At 43.2% G+C, this 15,723-nt stretch overlaps 1 protein-coding gene across 1 annotated transcript in view; it reads right to left on the bottom strand.

Moving 5' to 3' along the window:
• Positions 1–15,723, bottom strand: part of atp1b4 (ATPase Na+/K+ transporting subunit beta 4) — a 50,996-nt gene that overhangs the window by 2,204 nt on the left and 33,069 nt on the right. The window contains exons 2-8 of the mRNA XM_060927711.1: positions 5,226–5,301; positions 4,234–4,462; positions 2,612–2,740; positions 1,153–1,266; positions 668–867; positions 258–314; positions 16–108 (exon numbers count right to left, since the gene is read on the bottom strand). Coding sequence (XP_060783694.1) covers positions 16–108; positions 258–314; positions 668–867; positions 1,153–1,266; positions 2,612–2,740; positions 4,234–4,462; positions 5,226–5,291 — 888 coding nt within the window. The 5' untranslated portion in view covers positions 5,292–5,301. The remainder of the gene's footprint in view (positions 1–15; positions 109–257; positions 315–667; positions 868–1,152; positions 1,267–2,611; positions 2,741–4,233; positions 4,463–5,225; positions 5,302–15,723) is intronic.

Below are 15,723 nucleotides of genomic sequence, written 5' to 3' on the forward strand. Positions count from 1 at the left end.
TGTGTGTCTACTTACATGCCTGAGCTTCCCATAATAAGGATAATACATCAAGTCAAAAATATTTTTTGGATAGAATTCTACTTCTCCGAGCTCCTCAGGCATCCCTTTCTAGACAGGCAGAAGGAAATGTAAAGATTATGACCATAAACTCACATCAGTGCATCCTCTCAATACATACTGACTGCTCAAGACTTAAGATGTACAAATTCACACCAAAAATGCAGCTTGCTATAATATTAATATAATATAATACTCACTTTAACAGTACATGTCACATTCACTGGAGTACCTTGACCTGGTAGATAGCCAAGAATCTACAAGATAACAAAAGTGAATAAAAACAAAAAATGGATGCATTTTAAATAGATTCAATCATCCACTATACAAATTGGTACATCAATCACGCCCGCGACCTTGCACAGGATAAACAGTTACGGATGATGGATAAATCAATCATAATACAAATACAAATCCCCCACTGGAATAATTTTGTGTATACACTCATTGTGTGAATCATTTTTAATAGTTATTCATTTTAAGAGCAAGATGTGGCTCAAGGCACAAGAAATAATTATAGTTACTCTGGGGTTTTTTTTTTTTACATAGTCCTCCATTCACTTCCTTTCTTTTTCTCAAAATTTGTTTATTCTTTTAATTATGCACTCACTCGGTTCATTTTGAGGAGGATGCAGGGCTTTCCATCAGCGTAGCCAAAGTCTCTCTGCTCCATGCCTGAGCATGGTCCCAGTGAAGACCTCTTAAACTGGCATGCTTTTCTCTCAGCGCTCTCCTCCAGGTTGTCCTGCATGAAGTACGTGCCCTGCTTGCATTCAATGTTACGCCTTTTCTGAACTGTGTCATCATAGGCTGGAGACATGCAGTACAGGAAGAGAGAGAGAAATAAACAAACCACACAATGACTAAACACCCTATAAGGCCTCTCAGTCTAAAGGATCAGCACAAAAGTGGGGCCCAAGCAGCCCAGTGTGACTGTGCTTAGCGTACAAAAGGGATTCCCCTTCCTCTGTTTCTCGAAAGCTGAGCAAAGTTGCCACAATAAAGAAGAGTGTACAAGGAGGAAGATTTGTAGATGCATACTTTAAAGAAGACAAGACTTCAGTCCATGAGAAGCACCTTTTCGACAACACTCACGTTTAAGCTGAATCTCCAGCGCTTTTGCGTATTTCTTCCATGAGCTGCGATCAGAGGCATTAAAGGTGATTTCAAATCCATGGACAACATCTACATGTGGCAGCATTATCATACCTGTTGGTTTGGTTTAAAAAAAAAGATTTAATTAAATTATTTTAATTTCAAGAACATGCATATTTTGCACAAATGAAAATATAAAAGGCTTGAGTAGCTTCTAATATTTGTTTTTCATGCAAAAGAGAAAGTATTGATGCACCAACACCAGAGATCATTAGCCAACAATTTACACTATTTTGATAACCTTTCTCAAGGTACTGATATTATCTCATCTCATTATCTCTAGCCGCTTTATCCTGTTCTACAGGGTCACAGGCAAGCTGGAGCCTATGCCAACTGACTACAGGCGAAAGGTGGGGTACACCCTGGACAAGTTGCCAGGTCATCACAGGGCTGACACACAGACACTCACATTCACACCTACGGTCAATTTAGAGTCACCAGTTAACCTAACCTGAATGTCTTTGGACTGTGGGGGAAACCGGAGCGCCCTGAGGAAACCCACGCGGACACGGGGAGAACATGCAAACTCCGCACAGAAAGGCCCTCGTCGGCCACAGGGCTCGAACCCGGACCTTCTTGCTATGAGGCGACAGCGCTAACCACTACACCACCGTGCCACCCCTCAATACTGTGATGATAGTGAAAATCACGATTAACTACTATTAAGTTATAATTTAGTTATTTAGCTTAGTATTTTGTTATAAGCCTTTTTTTTTTTTTTTGGCTTATTTATTGGTTCCTGTAGTATGAATTTCCCTTCTGAGTTTAATGAAGGCCCTGTGATGACCTGGCGACTCGTCCAGGGTGTACCCCGCCTTTCGCCCGTAGTCAGCTGGGATAGGCTCCAGCTCGCCTGCGACCCTGTAGAACAGGATAAAGCGGCTACAGATAATGAGATGAGATGAGATGAGTTTAATGAAGTGATATATTATCTTACTTGATTGGTCACATCAGTTGGATTAAACTTATGCATGTCGACCTAATGTATTTCTTCCTACTTCCTAACTTAAGGATCAATAGCTTCTGATTAAGTATAATTATATCAATTTAATGCATTTCAGTAAATCTTTAAGAAATTGAAAATCCGCGCCTTAACGTAGCAGGTTTGGGTTCGTTGGACCGAAAGTTCAGGAATAAAAATCTAATCTAAAAGTGATCTCAGAAAAGAAATACTGTATAATGGTACATATTTACTGAATGTACTTGGATTATGGTAATAAAGTAATTATTTTATGAATATTTGTTCGTTTGTTACTGACAGTGTTTTGCATCCATCCATTTCTTTCCACTAAAATGGGTCCCTGGCTGTAAATTTGAGAACTCCTGATCTAAAGTATCCTGATCTAATGGATTCATATGGACGCTATTTTCATGAATTTTAAAAGCACAAGACTTATACCTGGAGGCATCACCCGGTCATTGTAGGTCGGGGCATAAGGACTGATTGACCACATGAGACAGCACATACAGCCGGCAAACATAGCTGCCAGGAAAATGTACAATGCAGAGTAGAAAAAAAGAATGAGGCCTAAGACGAAACAAAGAAGAGGAAAAAACACTTATCAATAAGATGTTGTCAATAAGATGGAATTTTAACAGTTATATACATATTTAATTAAAATTGCTAGAAATTTGTTGGATTTATACAGTGGTTTACTTTTGTGTATGAAATCACCTGAATCAGGTAAAGACACAGAATTAACCAAATTAGATATCTACCTGACTATCACTTTTTTCATTCATGCTGCTTGCATGTCTGAAGCTTGGGCTATATTTGCACACTGAACACATGGGTTTGAATGGAAACAGACTGCAGCTATTAGGTTTATTTTTAATTTCCAATTAAGGGTCTCAACAGGATCAAATGAAGACTGAATGAAATTGGCTTTTGCTGCACAGGCATTTTTGCAGAGCCTAGCTGCAGCCAGACTTGTGTCCCTGAGCCACAATGGCCTTTCTGTTCAAGCTCAGTGAGAATTCTCCCAGCTGTCCTCTTACTCAGGAACATAGTGAACCTCCGGTTGCCATCAGAGTGACGCTCTTTAGCCACCGTCCAGAGCCACCAGCGGCTCCAAGGAGCCCGATCACCCCACTCTGGCATTGTGAGGCCTCTACACACTCTTCTACACTCTCTTTTCACAAGATTCACATCGTAGACTGAGGGGGCCCCTCCCCTGCTCGTGCAGCTTGCCAGGCCAGTTCATTTTATCTGCTCCTGAAACACTCTGCTAATGAAACCAAGCCTATTTCAATCAGGTCAGTATAGTTTAAAAGATACTATACTACATCAGCACTAGACAGGAGCAGTCCTGTTATTATTCATTTTATTTATGGGAACTTTGTGTCATTTGGACGACCAAACCAACAGGGATTCGGTGCGTTGTTGGTCCACCAACACTGTCTCAGCAAACCTCCACAGGAAGTGATAGTTGCCAAAAAAGTCAGCTTTAACCTTCTTTATAGGCGCGGCAAAGTTCCTGGGAGACAAGCACAATGCAAAGCTATGCTGCACTGGGGACGTGAGCGTGTATTCTTTTCGAGAGTTTGATGGGTTTTTGAGAATAAGAATGTGATTCCTGGCCAGCAAACGGACTGCGACAGTTGCTCTCCCGTCGTGAACCATTCCCCAGGCAGTCTGTTTTTGTCCAGCTTTCTCCAAGCTATCTGTGCACCTATGTAAACACTTAGTTCAGACCCACACAGTGACACATGCACACACACATGCACTTGCTTTCCCAGCAGAGTGTGCAGTGGCATGGATGAGAGAGGCATAGTTCAAAGCCCCCTCTTGTCTCATCCTGACCCAAAACCAATGCAAAAATAATAAGCTTTGCGCTCAATTGCCTTTGCTTGTTAGACATAGACAGAACATTGCTAATTAAAGCTTTTTGTTTCCAACCCAGGCTTAATCTGGAGGTGAGCTCAAAACACACTCACTAAAACAAGTGCTCATTGTTTTGCCACTTTGGTCATTAAACAGATTCACACACTCATTCATACACACTTTTACATTCTACTCACTCCAGCTCTTTCCTGATCGCCCCATAAACTCCTTGGTTTCAGGGTTCCACAGGTAAGTTTTCAGGTCATCTATCTTTTCATGCAGTGTCCTCTTGGGCTTTGGCTTGGGCTTCCATCTCTCAAAGTTGAGGTCGTCCTGCTCCAGAGGCTGGTGCTCCACCAGCCCTTCTTGCTCAACCTCCAAGGATTCAGCCAGCCCATGGCAGTGTTTGTGCATTGACCCGGCACGCTAATGTAAGAATAAAAGCACAAAGTAAAATGCATCCTTTTTTTTTAATTATTTTAAATTTCACAAACGAATCAGCTCAGATACATTTGGCAGAATTGTTTTCTTAAACACAAGCTCCAGAAATATGAATTCAATCCAGTATTACAGTCATCATGTTGTTACACGCACCTGCACTCAATGAAATCTATGAGTGATCACTGGGGATAGGGCAGTTAATTAATGAAGCAGACATTCTTTTCATGGTGTGAAAGTTTCATTCACAATCTCGGTGCAACATTCTTGTGAATAGCAGAAAAGAGAAGCACCGCTGACCCAAAAGAACCTCACTGGGGTGGGAGGATGGGGGGTTAATGTCCTCCCAGCTGCAAAGGAGAGCAGGGTCATTCTCTGTCCAGATGTTCTCAGCACTTTCGTTCTCAGAACAGAGTCACAGCACACACCGAGACCTCCATCTGAACACTGCAAAGGAGCCTCGAACCCCCATGGAGCAAGGCTTTCTTTTTCTCTTTTGCTTTCTTGAGCAAGTATGACACCCAGGATGTGGCCGGTGCGATAATCTATCCTTATCAAAGTGATTAAGAGAGAAGGGAGGTCCAATCCAATCCAATTTAAAGGCAATCTATAAAGCATGCGACTGTGTTCTGTCATAGAAGGACAGACCCTGGCATGGTGCCGACGTCAAATAAAGGATGAACTTTTTCCATCAGTGCTCATGACCCAAAATGGCAAAGTTGAAGCATGTTGGTGGAGTTTCTTTGCTTACCGCTTTTGGTGCTGAAGGTTCGAGCTGCAACTCTTCAGCTCCGCCTGCAGTGTTCTCGGCTTCCATGCTCCCTTCGCTGGAGAACAAAGGCACTTGTTAAACCAATCACATACACGAGCTTCTAACGCGCCGAAATAAAGATTGGCCCAAGTCAAAGAAGTGAAGTGAAGTGAAGTGAAGTAAGAGTGGTGGGGGGGAAGAAAAAAAAAAAGCTTACAACTTTCACAATGCAAGTGAACACGACCTAAAGGATATTTAAGTCCACCTGAAGAAAGTCTGAGCCAAGGCAAAAAAAAAAAAAACCAAAATGTACAAGAAAAAAAAGAGAGCAAATGTTACAAATTAATCTTCACGGTACCCAAAGGTAGGCCTAGTTCTTGTACGCTGGAAACCGAAACGTCGCATTGACACCGGATTTGATTCGAATTAAACTTTCAAGATTTGCTTTGATGTCATTGAGTTCCCTTTGAGAGCGGACAGTGCGCGCGGAGAGGCTCCTGCTACAGGGCCAGCATCCTAGTGAATGAGCTCGAAACTGCAGAGAGAAAGTGGGGGTGGGATAGAAGGTGGAGGAGGTTTTTTTTTTTTAAATCCCCGAAGATTTTTTTTTTTTTTTTTTTTGGGCTGAAGTCAGGGCCACTCTGTTTTTTATACGGTATTCTGCACACGCACAGTGCACTCTGGGTCTGAAATGAGACCCAGCCACAAGCGGTTCTGTCCTCATCCAAACGCACGGTTTGACAGCCTCTCCAAAACATCGAGCTATATTCTTAAAGCTGTTTTTGCCAGGAAAATTTCCTTAATGAACCTCTAAATTATTTTTTCTCAGTCATGCACTCACATACACACACACACACACACACACAGAGAAGCTTTCAGGATGTTCCCTCTCCTCTCTAGATTAAGAAAAGTTGTGGCCCCTGTGGATTATAATAAATTGCGCTACTTGACAACGGTTTAAATATTTGTATCCCGGTCACGTTGAACTCTGTTAGCTTGTGTGAACCCACTGTTTTTTTTTTTTTTTTTTTTTACATGAATGGAAATGTCGTCATGGAAAATTCGTTCTTCTTCTTTTTTTTCCTCCTCCCGCGTTTTTATTTATGAAGAGCACGTAGGACTGTGCACACACATTGAACTTTCACTAAATGAGGAATGGACTCAACACTTAAACTTTGTATTTGCTAAACTAGACCTGTATTGCCTTAATTCAATAGATTGCAAGAGGATGTGGATGGCCTTCTTGTGCACAACTTCATTGGGCAGCACGGTGGTGTAGTGGTCGCCTCACTGCAAGAAGGTTCCAGGTTCGAACCCAGGGCCTTTCTGTATGGAGTTTGCATGTTCTTGCTGTGTCTCTGGTTTCCCCCACGATCCAAAGGTTGACGTGGGGCAGCCTTGGGCTAAGGTGCAAGGTACCTGACCCCTGACTGCTCCTCGGGCGCTCTGCCCACTGCTCTGGGTGTGTGTGTGTGTGTGTGTCCACTGCTTCAGATGGGTTAAATGCAGAGGATGAATTTCACTGTGCTTGAAGTGTGCATGTGACAAATACAGGTTTGTTCTTGTTCTTCTGTTCTATACATCACACACTTGTGAAATTCCTCTCTGCATTTAACCCATCTGAAGCAGTGAACACACACACACACATACCCAGAGCAGTGGGCAGCCATGCTAACAGCGCCCGGGGAGCAGTTGGGAGTTAGGCGCCTCACTCAAGGGCACCTCAGCCCAAGGCCGTCCCATTTTAACCTAACTGCATGTCTTTGGACTGTGGGGGAAACTGGAGCACCTGGAGGAAACCCACACAGACACGGGGAGAACATGCAAACTCCACACAGAAAGGCCCCTGCTGGCCGATGGGCCCGAACCCAGAACCTTCTTGCTGTGAGGCGACCATGCTTACCACTTATGAATATATTTCCAAATAGAGGACGTTTGCATCACTTTGTCAGTGCAAACAGATAGATAGATAGATAGATAGATAGATAGATAGATAGATAGATAGATAGATAGTAAGCCCAAGCTCCTGATAGATAGTAAGTCCATATGCAACAGTAAGACTATGTTCACACTGCAAGGCTTAATGCTCAATTCCGATTTTTTTGTGAAATCCGATTTTTTTGTGAGGTCGTTCACATTAACAAATATATGCGACTTGTATGTGATCCTCAGTATGAACGAAAAGCGACCTAAAAGTGTTCCGTATGCGCATTGCAGGATACGACGACGTCACACGCAGTGAGCATGGCCAGTGTTTACGGAAGTAACCTAAAGTTTCCTGTGTATGACAGTAGCCAGCATGGAGTACCTGGCGATGATGCAGTTGTTGTTGTGACGGAGCCAGAACATGCACAATAGCCTGATGTTAAGTAGGAGGTTGAAAAGGAAGAGGGCAAGGGTTTTGGCTCAGGCGTTCTGCGGGGTAGTGACTGCAACCTCCGTTCAAAGGAACATCAAAGCCATGTTGTTGTAACTTTTTTTTTTTTGAGAGACCCGCCGCCTACTTCAGCGCAGAATAGTGACGTTTGTGGCTTGTTGATGACGTGTAAGTCGGATGAATGCGACCTGGCGGTTCAGACTGAAGTCGCATATGAAAAGATCGGATAGGAATCGGAATTAGGACCACATATCCAAACGGCCTGGGTCGGATTTGAAAAAAATCGGATCTGTGTCGTTCATATTGCCAATAAAAGCTCGGATACAGGTCACATATGGGCGAAAAAATCGGATTTGAGTCACTTCAGCCTGCAGTGTGAACGTACACTACGAGTAGTTTTTATATCATCACGACTGTGTTTCACAGACCTCCAGGGGCACCTTGGATTCGGCAATACTACAGTTGGCCACTGGGTGGCGAGGTTGACTCATGTTTACAAACCGGACAACCCCTACTGCACCTATTCCCTATTTTAAAGGCAGGGTAGGTAATTTATTTTAGAAGCAATTTTGTTATAGTACAACAAAATTAATTATAAAATTAGTCTTGAAATCATTTTTCAAATTACAAGATTTAAGTATTTAGAGTCCAACCGGAGTGGCTCCCCATTCAACTTATTAGACTACGTTCAGACTGCACCCTGAAACGACCCATATCCGATTTTTTTGCCCATATGCGACCTGTATCCGATTTGTTATTGACAATCTGAACGACACAGATCCGATTTTTTCACATGCGACCCAGGCCGCTTGGATATGTGGTCCTAAATCCGATGCATATCCGATATTTTCACATGCGACTGCAGTCTGACCGACAGGTTGCGTTCATGCGACCTACACGTCATCAACAAGAGACAAACGTCACTATTCTGCGTTGGCTAATCCCGCCTCTTTGGTGGAAAACAACAACATTTGTACAGTTTTCAGAATTTAAATAGACTTTTATAGAATTGATCAAGCTAATGGTGGATTTGGTAGGGACCTGGATGTTGATCTGTTAGCCTGATTAAATAAAACAGTTTCTATAACTGATTTATAACTTAAACCATCCTGTATTACAAGATTATAAGATTGTTCTGGAAATTTCCAGTAATTTGACACCTTCGGTCTCATTAGTCTGCTGCCCACATTAATCAGATTATTGTGTGAGTTCCGCCGCCACCACAAAAACCACATCGCCAGGTCTCGACTCATCTCCATAGCAAACTGCACTGGTGTTTATGCACCTTGAGCCAGCGCTGAGAGAAGTTGCAGAATTCAGCTGGCTATAAACAATCTAAATAAATATTTATAAAAATGTAGAAAAAGTTTATTAATATGACGAAATAAGTATGTGCAAATTATTAAGCCTGAATTAAGAGTTTGGTAATACAGTGGCCATATCCCAAATGACTGCCTACTGAAGCTCGAGTGCACTATATAGAGTTTAAAAATCCATTACTTCCTAGTAACATGTAGTGCACTTATATAGAAATTAGAGAGACATTTAGGAGTCAACCCTCGTTACCAGGCTACACGTTTTCAGTTCAGAAACAAAAACACACACGAGACCTCACACTTTAACACTAACCAGATAATTAAACAAACAAAAAAAAGAAATCATTAAACATGAAGAGTGCGCTTTTTTTTGTTTACGTATTACATAGATGTGGGGCGGCACGGTGGTGTAGTGGTTAGCGCTGTCGCCTCACAGCAAGAAGGTCCTGGGTTCGAGCCCCGTGGCCGGCGAGGGCCTTTCTGTGCGGAGTTTGCATGTTCTCCCCGTGTCCGCGTGGGTTTCCTCCGGGTGCTCCGGTTTCCCCCACAGTCCAAAGACATGCAGGTTAGGTTAACTGGTGACTCTAAATTGACCATAGGTGTGAATGTGAGTGTGAATGGTTGTCTGTGTCTATGTGTCAGCCCTGTGATGACCTGGCGACTTGTCCAGGGTGTACCCCGCCTTTCGCCCGTAGTCAGCTGGGATAGGCTCCAGCTTGCCTGCGACCCTGTAGAAGGATAAAGCGGCTAGAGATAATGAGATGAATGAGATTACATAGATGTGCTTATTACGTGTCAATTTGCGCATGCGGGACACTTTTGGGTCGTTTTCCGTTCATATTGGAGATCGCATACAAGTCTCATATAATTGGTAATGTGAACGGCCTAACAAAAAAATCGGATTTCACAACAAATCGGATATGGGTCGTTTCAGGTTGCAGTCTGAACGTAGTGATAGAGGATGACTGTGGTGCTGTTGAGTTTCCGTTCCCTTCCACCGGAGGCATGCTGGCTTTGGCATTCATCACCTTAAACTGGACCTTTGGTCCTGGATTGGGATTGTGTAAAGTGAGGACAGAACGCAGCCCGGTGCTCAAATAGCTACAAAATGGGCACACTGGAAGAATACGCAAACTTCACACAGAAAGGCCCCTATCAGTCATGAGGTTCGAACCCAGAGCCTTCTTGCTGTGAGGCAACAGTGCGAACCACTGCAATGCCATGCTGCTCATCAAATGCAACAATTGGATGGCCTATCTGCATGCACTTTGCCCATACACTAATTGCACTTGCAGGAGTCTCCCACAAGGCTCCATCCATACATTTTGGCATATCACTACAGTGACGTGGCCGCTCTCACAGCTTCAGCCATCAAAGTCTCTAGGGAACATTACAGTAGTGGTTTCCCGTTGCTTTCTACTGGATTATTATAGAGGTCTTCTCCTCTCAACCATTCACACTGACACCTACGGTCAATTTAGAGCCACCAATTAACCTAATCTGCATGTCTTTGGACTGTGGGGGGAAACTGGAGCACCTGGAAGAAACCCATGCAGACACAGGGAGAACATGCAAACTCCACACAGAAAGGCCTCCGTTGACTGCTGGGCTCAAACCAAGAACCTTCTTGCTGTGAGGTAACAGTGCTAACCACTTACAAAGCTGTAAAGCTGCTTTGCGACAATGTTTATTGTTAAAAGCGCTATACAAATAAACTTGACTTGACTTACACCACCATGCTGCCCCCCAAGGCTAGGCAGACATATCACAGACGCATTACAGACATATTGCTAAAGCTAATGAACTCATTGACAGCTGTGAGTTCTAACAATAGCCATGTTTGTTGTATACATTCATTATAATAATGTTAGGTGTTTTCTTAAAAGTGAATGAGGCATGAGGTGGTTGGATATGACAACGTTCCTCCCTCAACGCTCTCTCTTGTGGACTCATCCACCAGCAGTAGTCAGGCAGTGTGCGTTCATGTCTTTTGGAGATGTGGCCTTGGAGGGACTGCTGAAGGGAGGGGTGGGATTTTTCGGTCGGTTAGATACCTTCAAAATCTAGCTTTGTCTTGCTGGTTTCTCCAAAATTACCTGTTCTACCTTTAAAATACATTCTTACAGATATCACTACTACATTCAGCTGGGCACTTGATTATAATCAAAAATTCAATAACTCAACTTAATGTTGACTTGAATCCATTGACAATTTAAAAAATGTTTTCTATGAGTGATAAGTTTAAAAATTAAAAAGGTCTACGGATACAATATATAGGCACAATATTATACAAATTTAATGCATAAACAATGTGCAGTCTAATTGAATAGTTGGATTATGTTAATTAAAAAATTTTGCTTAGGGAGTTGATGGAAGGAGGCATGGTAGTGTAGTGGTTAGCACTGTCGCCTCACAGCAAGAAGGTTCTGGTTTCGAGCCCAGTGGCCAACGGGGGCGTTTCTGTGTGGAGTTTGCATAATCTCCCCGTGTTTGCGTGGGTTTCTTCCAGGTGCTCCAGTTTCCCTTCACAGTTCAAAGACATGTGGTTAGGTTAACATGGGGTGGCCTTAGGCTGAAGTGCCCTTGAGCAAGGCACCTAGCCCCCAACTGCTCCCTGGGCGCTGTAGCATGGCTGCCCACTGCTCTGGGTATGTATGTGTGTGTGCTCACTGCTCACTTGTGTGTAAGTGCATGTGTGTGTTTCCTGCTTCAGATGGATTAAATGCAGAGGACGAATTTCACTGTGCTTGAGTATGTGACAAATAAAGGCTTCTTCTTCCCGTGTCTGTGTGGGTTTCCTCCGGGTGCTCCGCTTTCCCCCATAGTCCAAAGACATGCAGGTTAGGTTAAATGGTGGCTCTAAATTGACCGTAGGTGTGAATGTGAGTGTGACTGGTTGTTTGTCTCTATGTGTCAGCCCTGCGATGACCTGGCGACTTATCCAGGGTGTACCCCGCCTCTCACCCACACTGTAAAAAATGTCCATAGAATTAGCAGTGAATTTATGTAAAATCATGACATAAAAAAACTGTAAATACAAAAACAATGAAGCAGCATGTAATTTACATCAATATACTGGAAAACTCCTAACCAAATACCACTGTTAATTTAACAGTAAGAATATGTTGAATTGATCATATTTTAGGGGCGGCACGGTGGTGTAGTGGTTAGCGCTGTCGCCTCACAGCAAGAAGGTCCTGGGTTCGAGCCCCGGGGCCGGCGAGGGCCTTTCTGTGTGGAGTTTGCATGTTCTCCCCGTGTCCGCGTGGGTTTCCTCCGGGTGCTCCGGTTTCCCCCACAGTCCAAAGACATGCAGGTTAGGTTAACTGGTGACTCTAAATTGACCGTAGGTGTGAATGTGAGTGTGAATGGTTGTCTGTGTCTATGTGTCAGCCCTGTGATGACCTGGCGACTTGTCCAGGGTGTACCCCGCCTTTCGCCCGTAGTCAGCTGGGATAGGCTCCAGCTTGCCTGCGACCCTGTAGAAGGATAAAGCGGCTAGAGATGATGAGAATGGGATGAGATGATCATATTTTTGTAGAATTTACAAATTGTTGTAGTTTAAACACAGACAGACTGTAATACAACCCCGATTCCAAAAAAGTTGGGACAAAGTACAAATTGTAAATAAAAACGGAATGCAATAATTTACAAATCTCAAAAACCGATACTGTATTCACAATAGAACATGGACAACATATCAAATGTCGAAAGTGAGACATTTTGAAATGTCATGCCAAATATTGGCTCATTTGAAATTTCATGACAGCAACACATCTCAAAAAAGTTGGGACAGGGGCAATAAGAGGCTGGAAAAGTTAAAGGTACAAAAAAGGAACAGCTGGAGGACCAAATTGCAACTTATTAGGTCAATTGGCAATAGGTCATTAACATGACTGGGTATAAAAAGAGCATCTTGGAGTGGCAGCGGCTCTCAGAAGTAAAGATGAGAAGAGGATCACCAATCCCCCTAATTCAGCGCCGACAAATAGCGGAGCAATATCAGAAAGGAGTTTGACAGTGTAAAATTGCAAAGAGTTTGAACATATCATCATCTACAGTGCATAATATCATCAAAAGATTCAGAGAATCTGGAAGAATCTCTGTGCGTAAGGGTCAAGGCCGGAAAACCATACTGGGTGCCTGTGATCTTTGGGCCCTTAGATGGCATTGCATCACATACAGGCATGTTTCTGAATTGGAAATCACAGAATGGGCTCAGGAATATTTCCAGAGAACATTATCTGTGAACACAATTCACCGTGCCATCCGCCGTTGCCAGCTAAAACTCTATAGTTCAAAGAAGAAGCCGTATCTAAACATGATCCAGAAGCGCAGACGTCTTCTCTGGGCCAAGGCTCATTTAAAATGGACTGTGGCAAAGTGGAAAACTGTTCTGTGGTCAGACGAATCAAAATTTGAAGTTCTTTATGGAAATCAGGGACGCCGTGTCATTCGGACTAAAGAGGAGAAGGACGACCCAAATTGTTATCAGCGCTCAGTTCAGAAGCCTGCATCTCTGATGGTATGGGGTTGCATTAGTGCGTGTGGCATGGGCAGCTTACACATCTGGAAAGACACCATCAATGCTGAAAGGTATATCCAGGTTCTAGAGCAACATATGCTCCCATCCAGACGACGTCTCTTTCAGGGAAGACCTTGCATTTTCCAACATGACAATGCCAAACCACGTACTGCATCAATTACAGCATCATGGCTGCATAGAAGAAGGGTCCGGGTACTGAACTGGCCAGCCTGCAGTCCAGATCTTTCACCCATAGAAAACATTTGGCGCATCATAAAACGGAAGATACGACAAAAAAGACCTAAGACTGTTGAGCAACTAGAGTCCTACATTAGACAAGAATGGGTTAACATTCCTATCCCTAAACTTGAGCAACTTGTCTCCTCAGTCCCCAGACGTTTACAGACTGTTGTAAAGAGAAAAGGGGATGTCTCACAGTGGTAAACATGGCCTTGTCCCAACTTTTTTGAGATGTGTTGTTGTCATGAAATTTAAAATCACCTAATTTTTCTCTTTAAATGATACATTTTCTCAGTTTAAACATTTGATATGTCATCTATGTTCTATTCTGAATAAAATATGGAATTTGAAACTTCCACATCATTGCATTCCGTTTTTATTCACAATTTGTACTTTGTCCCAACTTTTTTGGAATCGGGGTTGTACTAAAAGAGAATGTGATAGTTAAAATTACATCATTGCCCTGTTAAAAATTTTTTAAAAATGTCAGTAGAGGCTCTCTGGCACATTTCGTAAAACTCTAAATCAAATAAAATATCTGTCTAGTAGATCATTGCTTGTAACCATCATTTTGGAGCCACAAAAACCAATAATCAAGAACACTCGCAATTCATTCCTAGATGCTTTTTTATTGTACAATGAATATCCGTAATATTAACAGTTATGTATTGATTATTGTACGTTGAATACCTGTAAAGTTTACATTTAGTTATCATTAATTGTACATGGAATCCCAGTGAAATGTACAAGTTATTCTATAATGTTGTTTACATTTCACTGTATTTTTAACAGGATTATTCTGGCAACCACAGCTGCCAGTATTTTTCCGTAAAAACAACGGATTTTTTTTACAGTGCATAGTCAGCAGGGATAGGCTCCAGTTTGCCTGTGACCCTGTACAGGATAAGCGGTTATGGATGATGGATGGAGTTGATGGATTTTGTTTTACCTGTCTACAAAAAGTCTGAGAATCTCCCATTTTTTCCATCACAAATCACACACAGTCATGTTTCAGTGACTTGGTTTATACTTTACATCCATCCACTATCTGTATCCTGTTCTACAGGGTCGCAGGCAAGCTGGAGCCTATCCCAGCTGACTATGGGCGGGAGGCAGGGTACACCCTGGACAAGTCTCTGACACAGAGACAAGCAACCATTCACACCTACAGTCAATTTAGAGCCACCAATTAGCCTAACCTGCATGTTTTTGGGGGAACCAAGAGCACCCGGAGGAAACCCACACAGACACGGGGAGAATATACAAACTCCATACAGAAAGGCCCCTGTTGACCACTGGGCTCAAACCCAGGACCTTTTTGCTGTGAGGCGACAGTGTTAACCACTACACCACCATGCCGCCCTGGTTTATACTTTATCTTGTGTTATTTTTAGCGAAGAATAAACAAACAAAAACTGCTTCTTCGGTGGCACGGTGGTGTAGTGGTTAGCACTGTCGCTTCACAGCAAGAAGGTCCTGGGTTCGAGCCCAGCGGCTGACGAGGGCCTTTCTGCGTGGAGTTTGCATGCTCTCTAATGTCCGTGTGGGTTTCCTCCGGGTGCTCCGGTTTCCCCTACAGTCCAAAAGACATGCAGATTAGGCTAATTGGTGGCTCTAAATTGACCGGGAGAGTGAATGGTTGTCTGTGTCTATGTGTCAGCCCTGCAATGATCTGGTGACTTGTCAAGGGTGTACCCTGCCTCTCACCCATAGTCAGCTGGGATAGGCTCCAGCTTGCCTGCGACCCTGTAGGACAGGATAAGCGGCTACAGATAATGGATGGATAAACAAATAAAAACTGCTTCTTTGGGTAGCACTGTTGCCTCACAGCCTCACAGGTCCTGGGTTCGAGCCCAGTGGCTGACGAGGGCCTTTCTGTGTGGAGTTTGCATGCTCTCCCCATGTCTGTGTGGGTTTCCTTCGGGTGCTCCGGTTTCCTCTACAGTCCAAAAGACATGCAGGTTTGGCTAATTGGTGGCTCTAAATTGACCGTAGGTGTGAGTGAGAGTGTGAATGGTTGTCTGTGTCTATGGGTAGTAT

The sequence above is a fragment of the Neoarius graeffei genome, chromosome 8 (assembly GCF_027579695.1).
Source record: "Neoarius graeffei isolate fNeoGra1 chromosome 8, fNeoGra1.pri, whole genome shotgun sequence".
In the NCBI taxonomy this organism is placed as follows: Eukaryota; Metazoa; Chordata; class Actinopteri; order Siluriformes; family Ariidae; genus Neoarius; species Neoarius graeffei.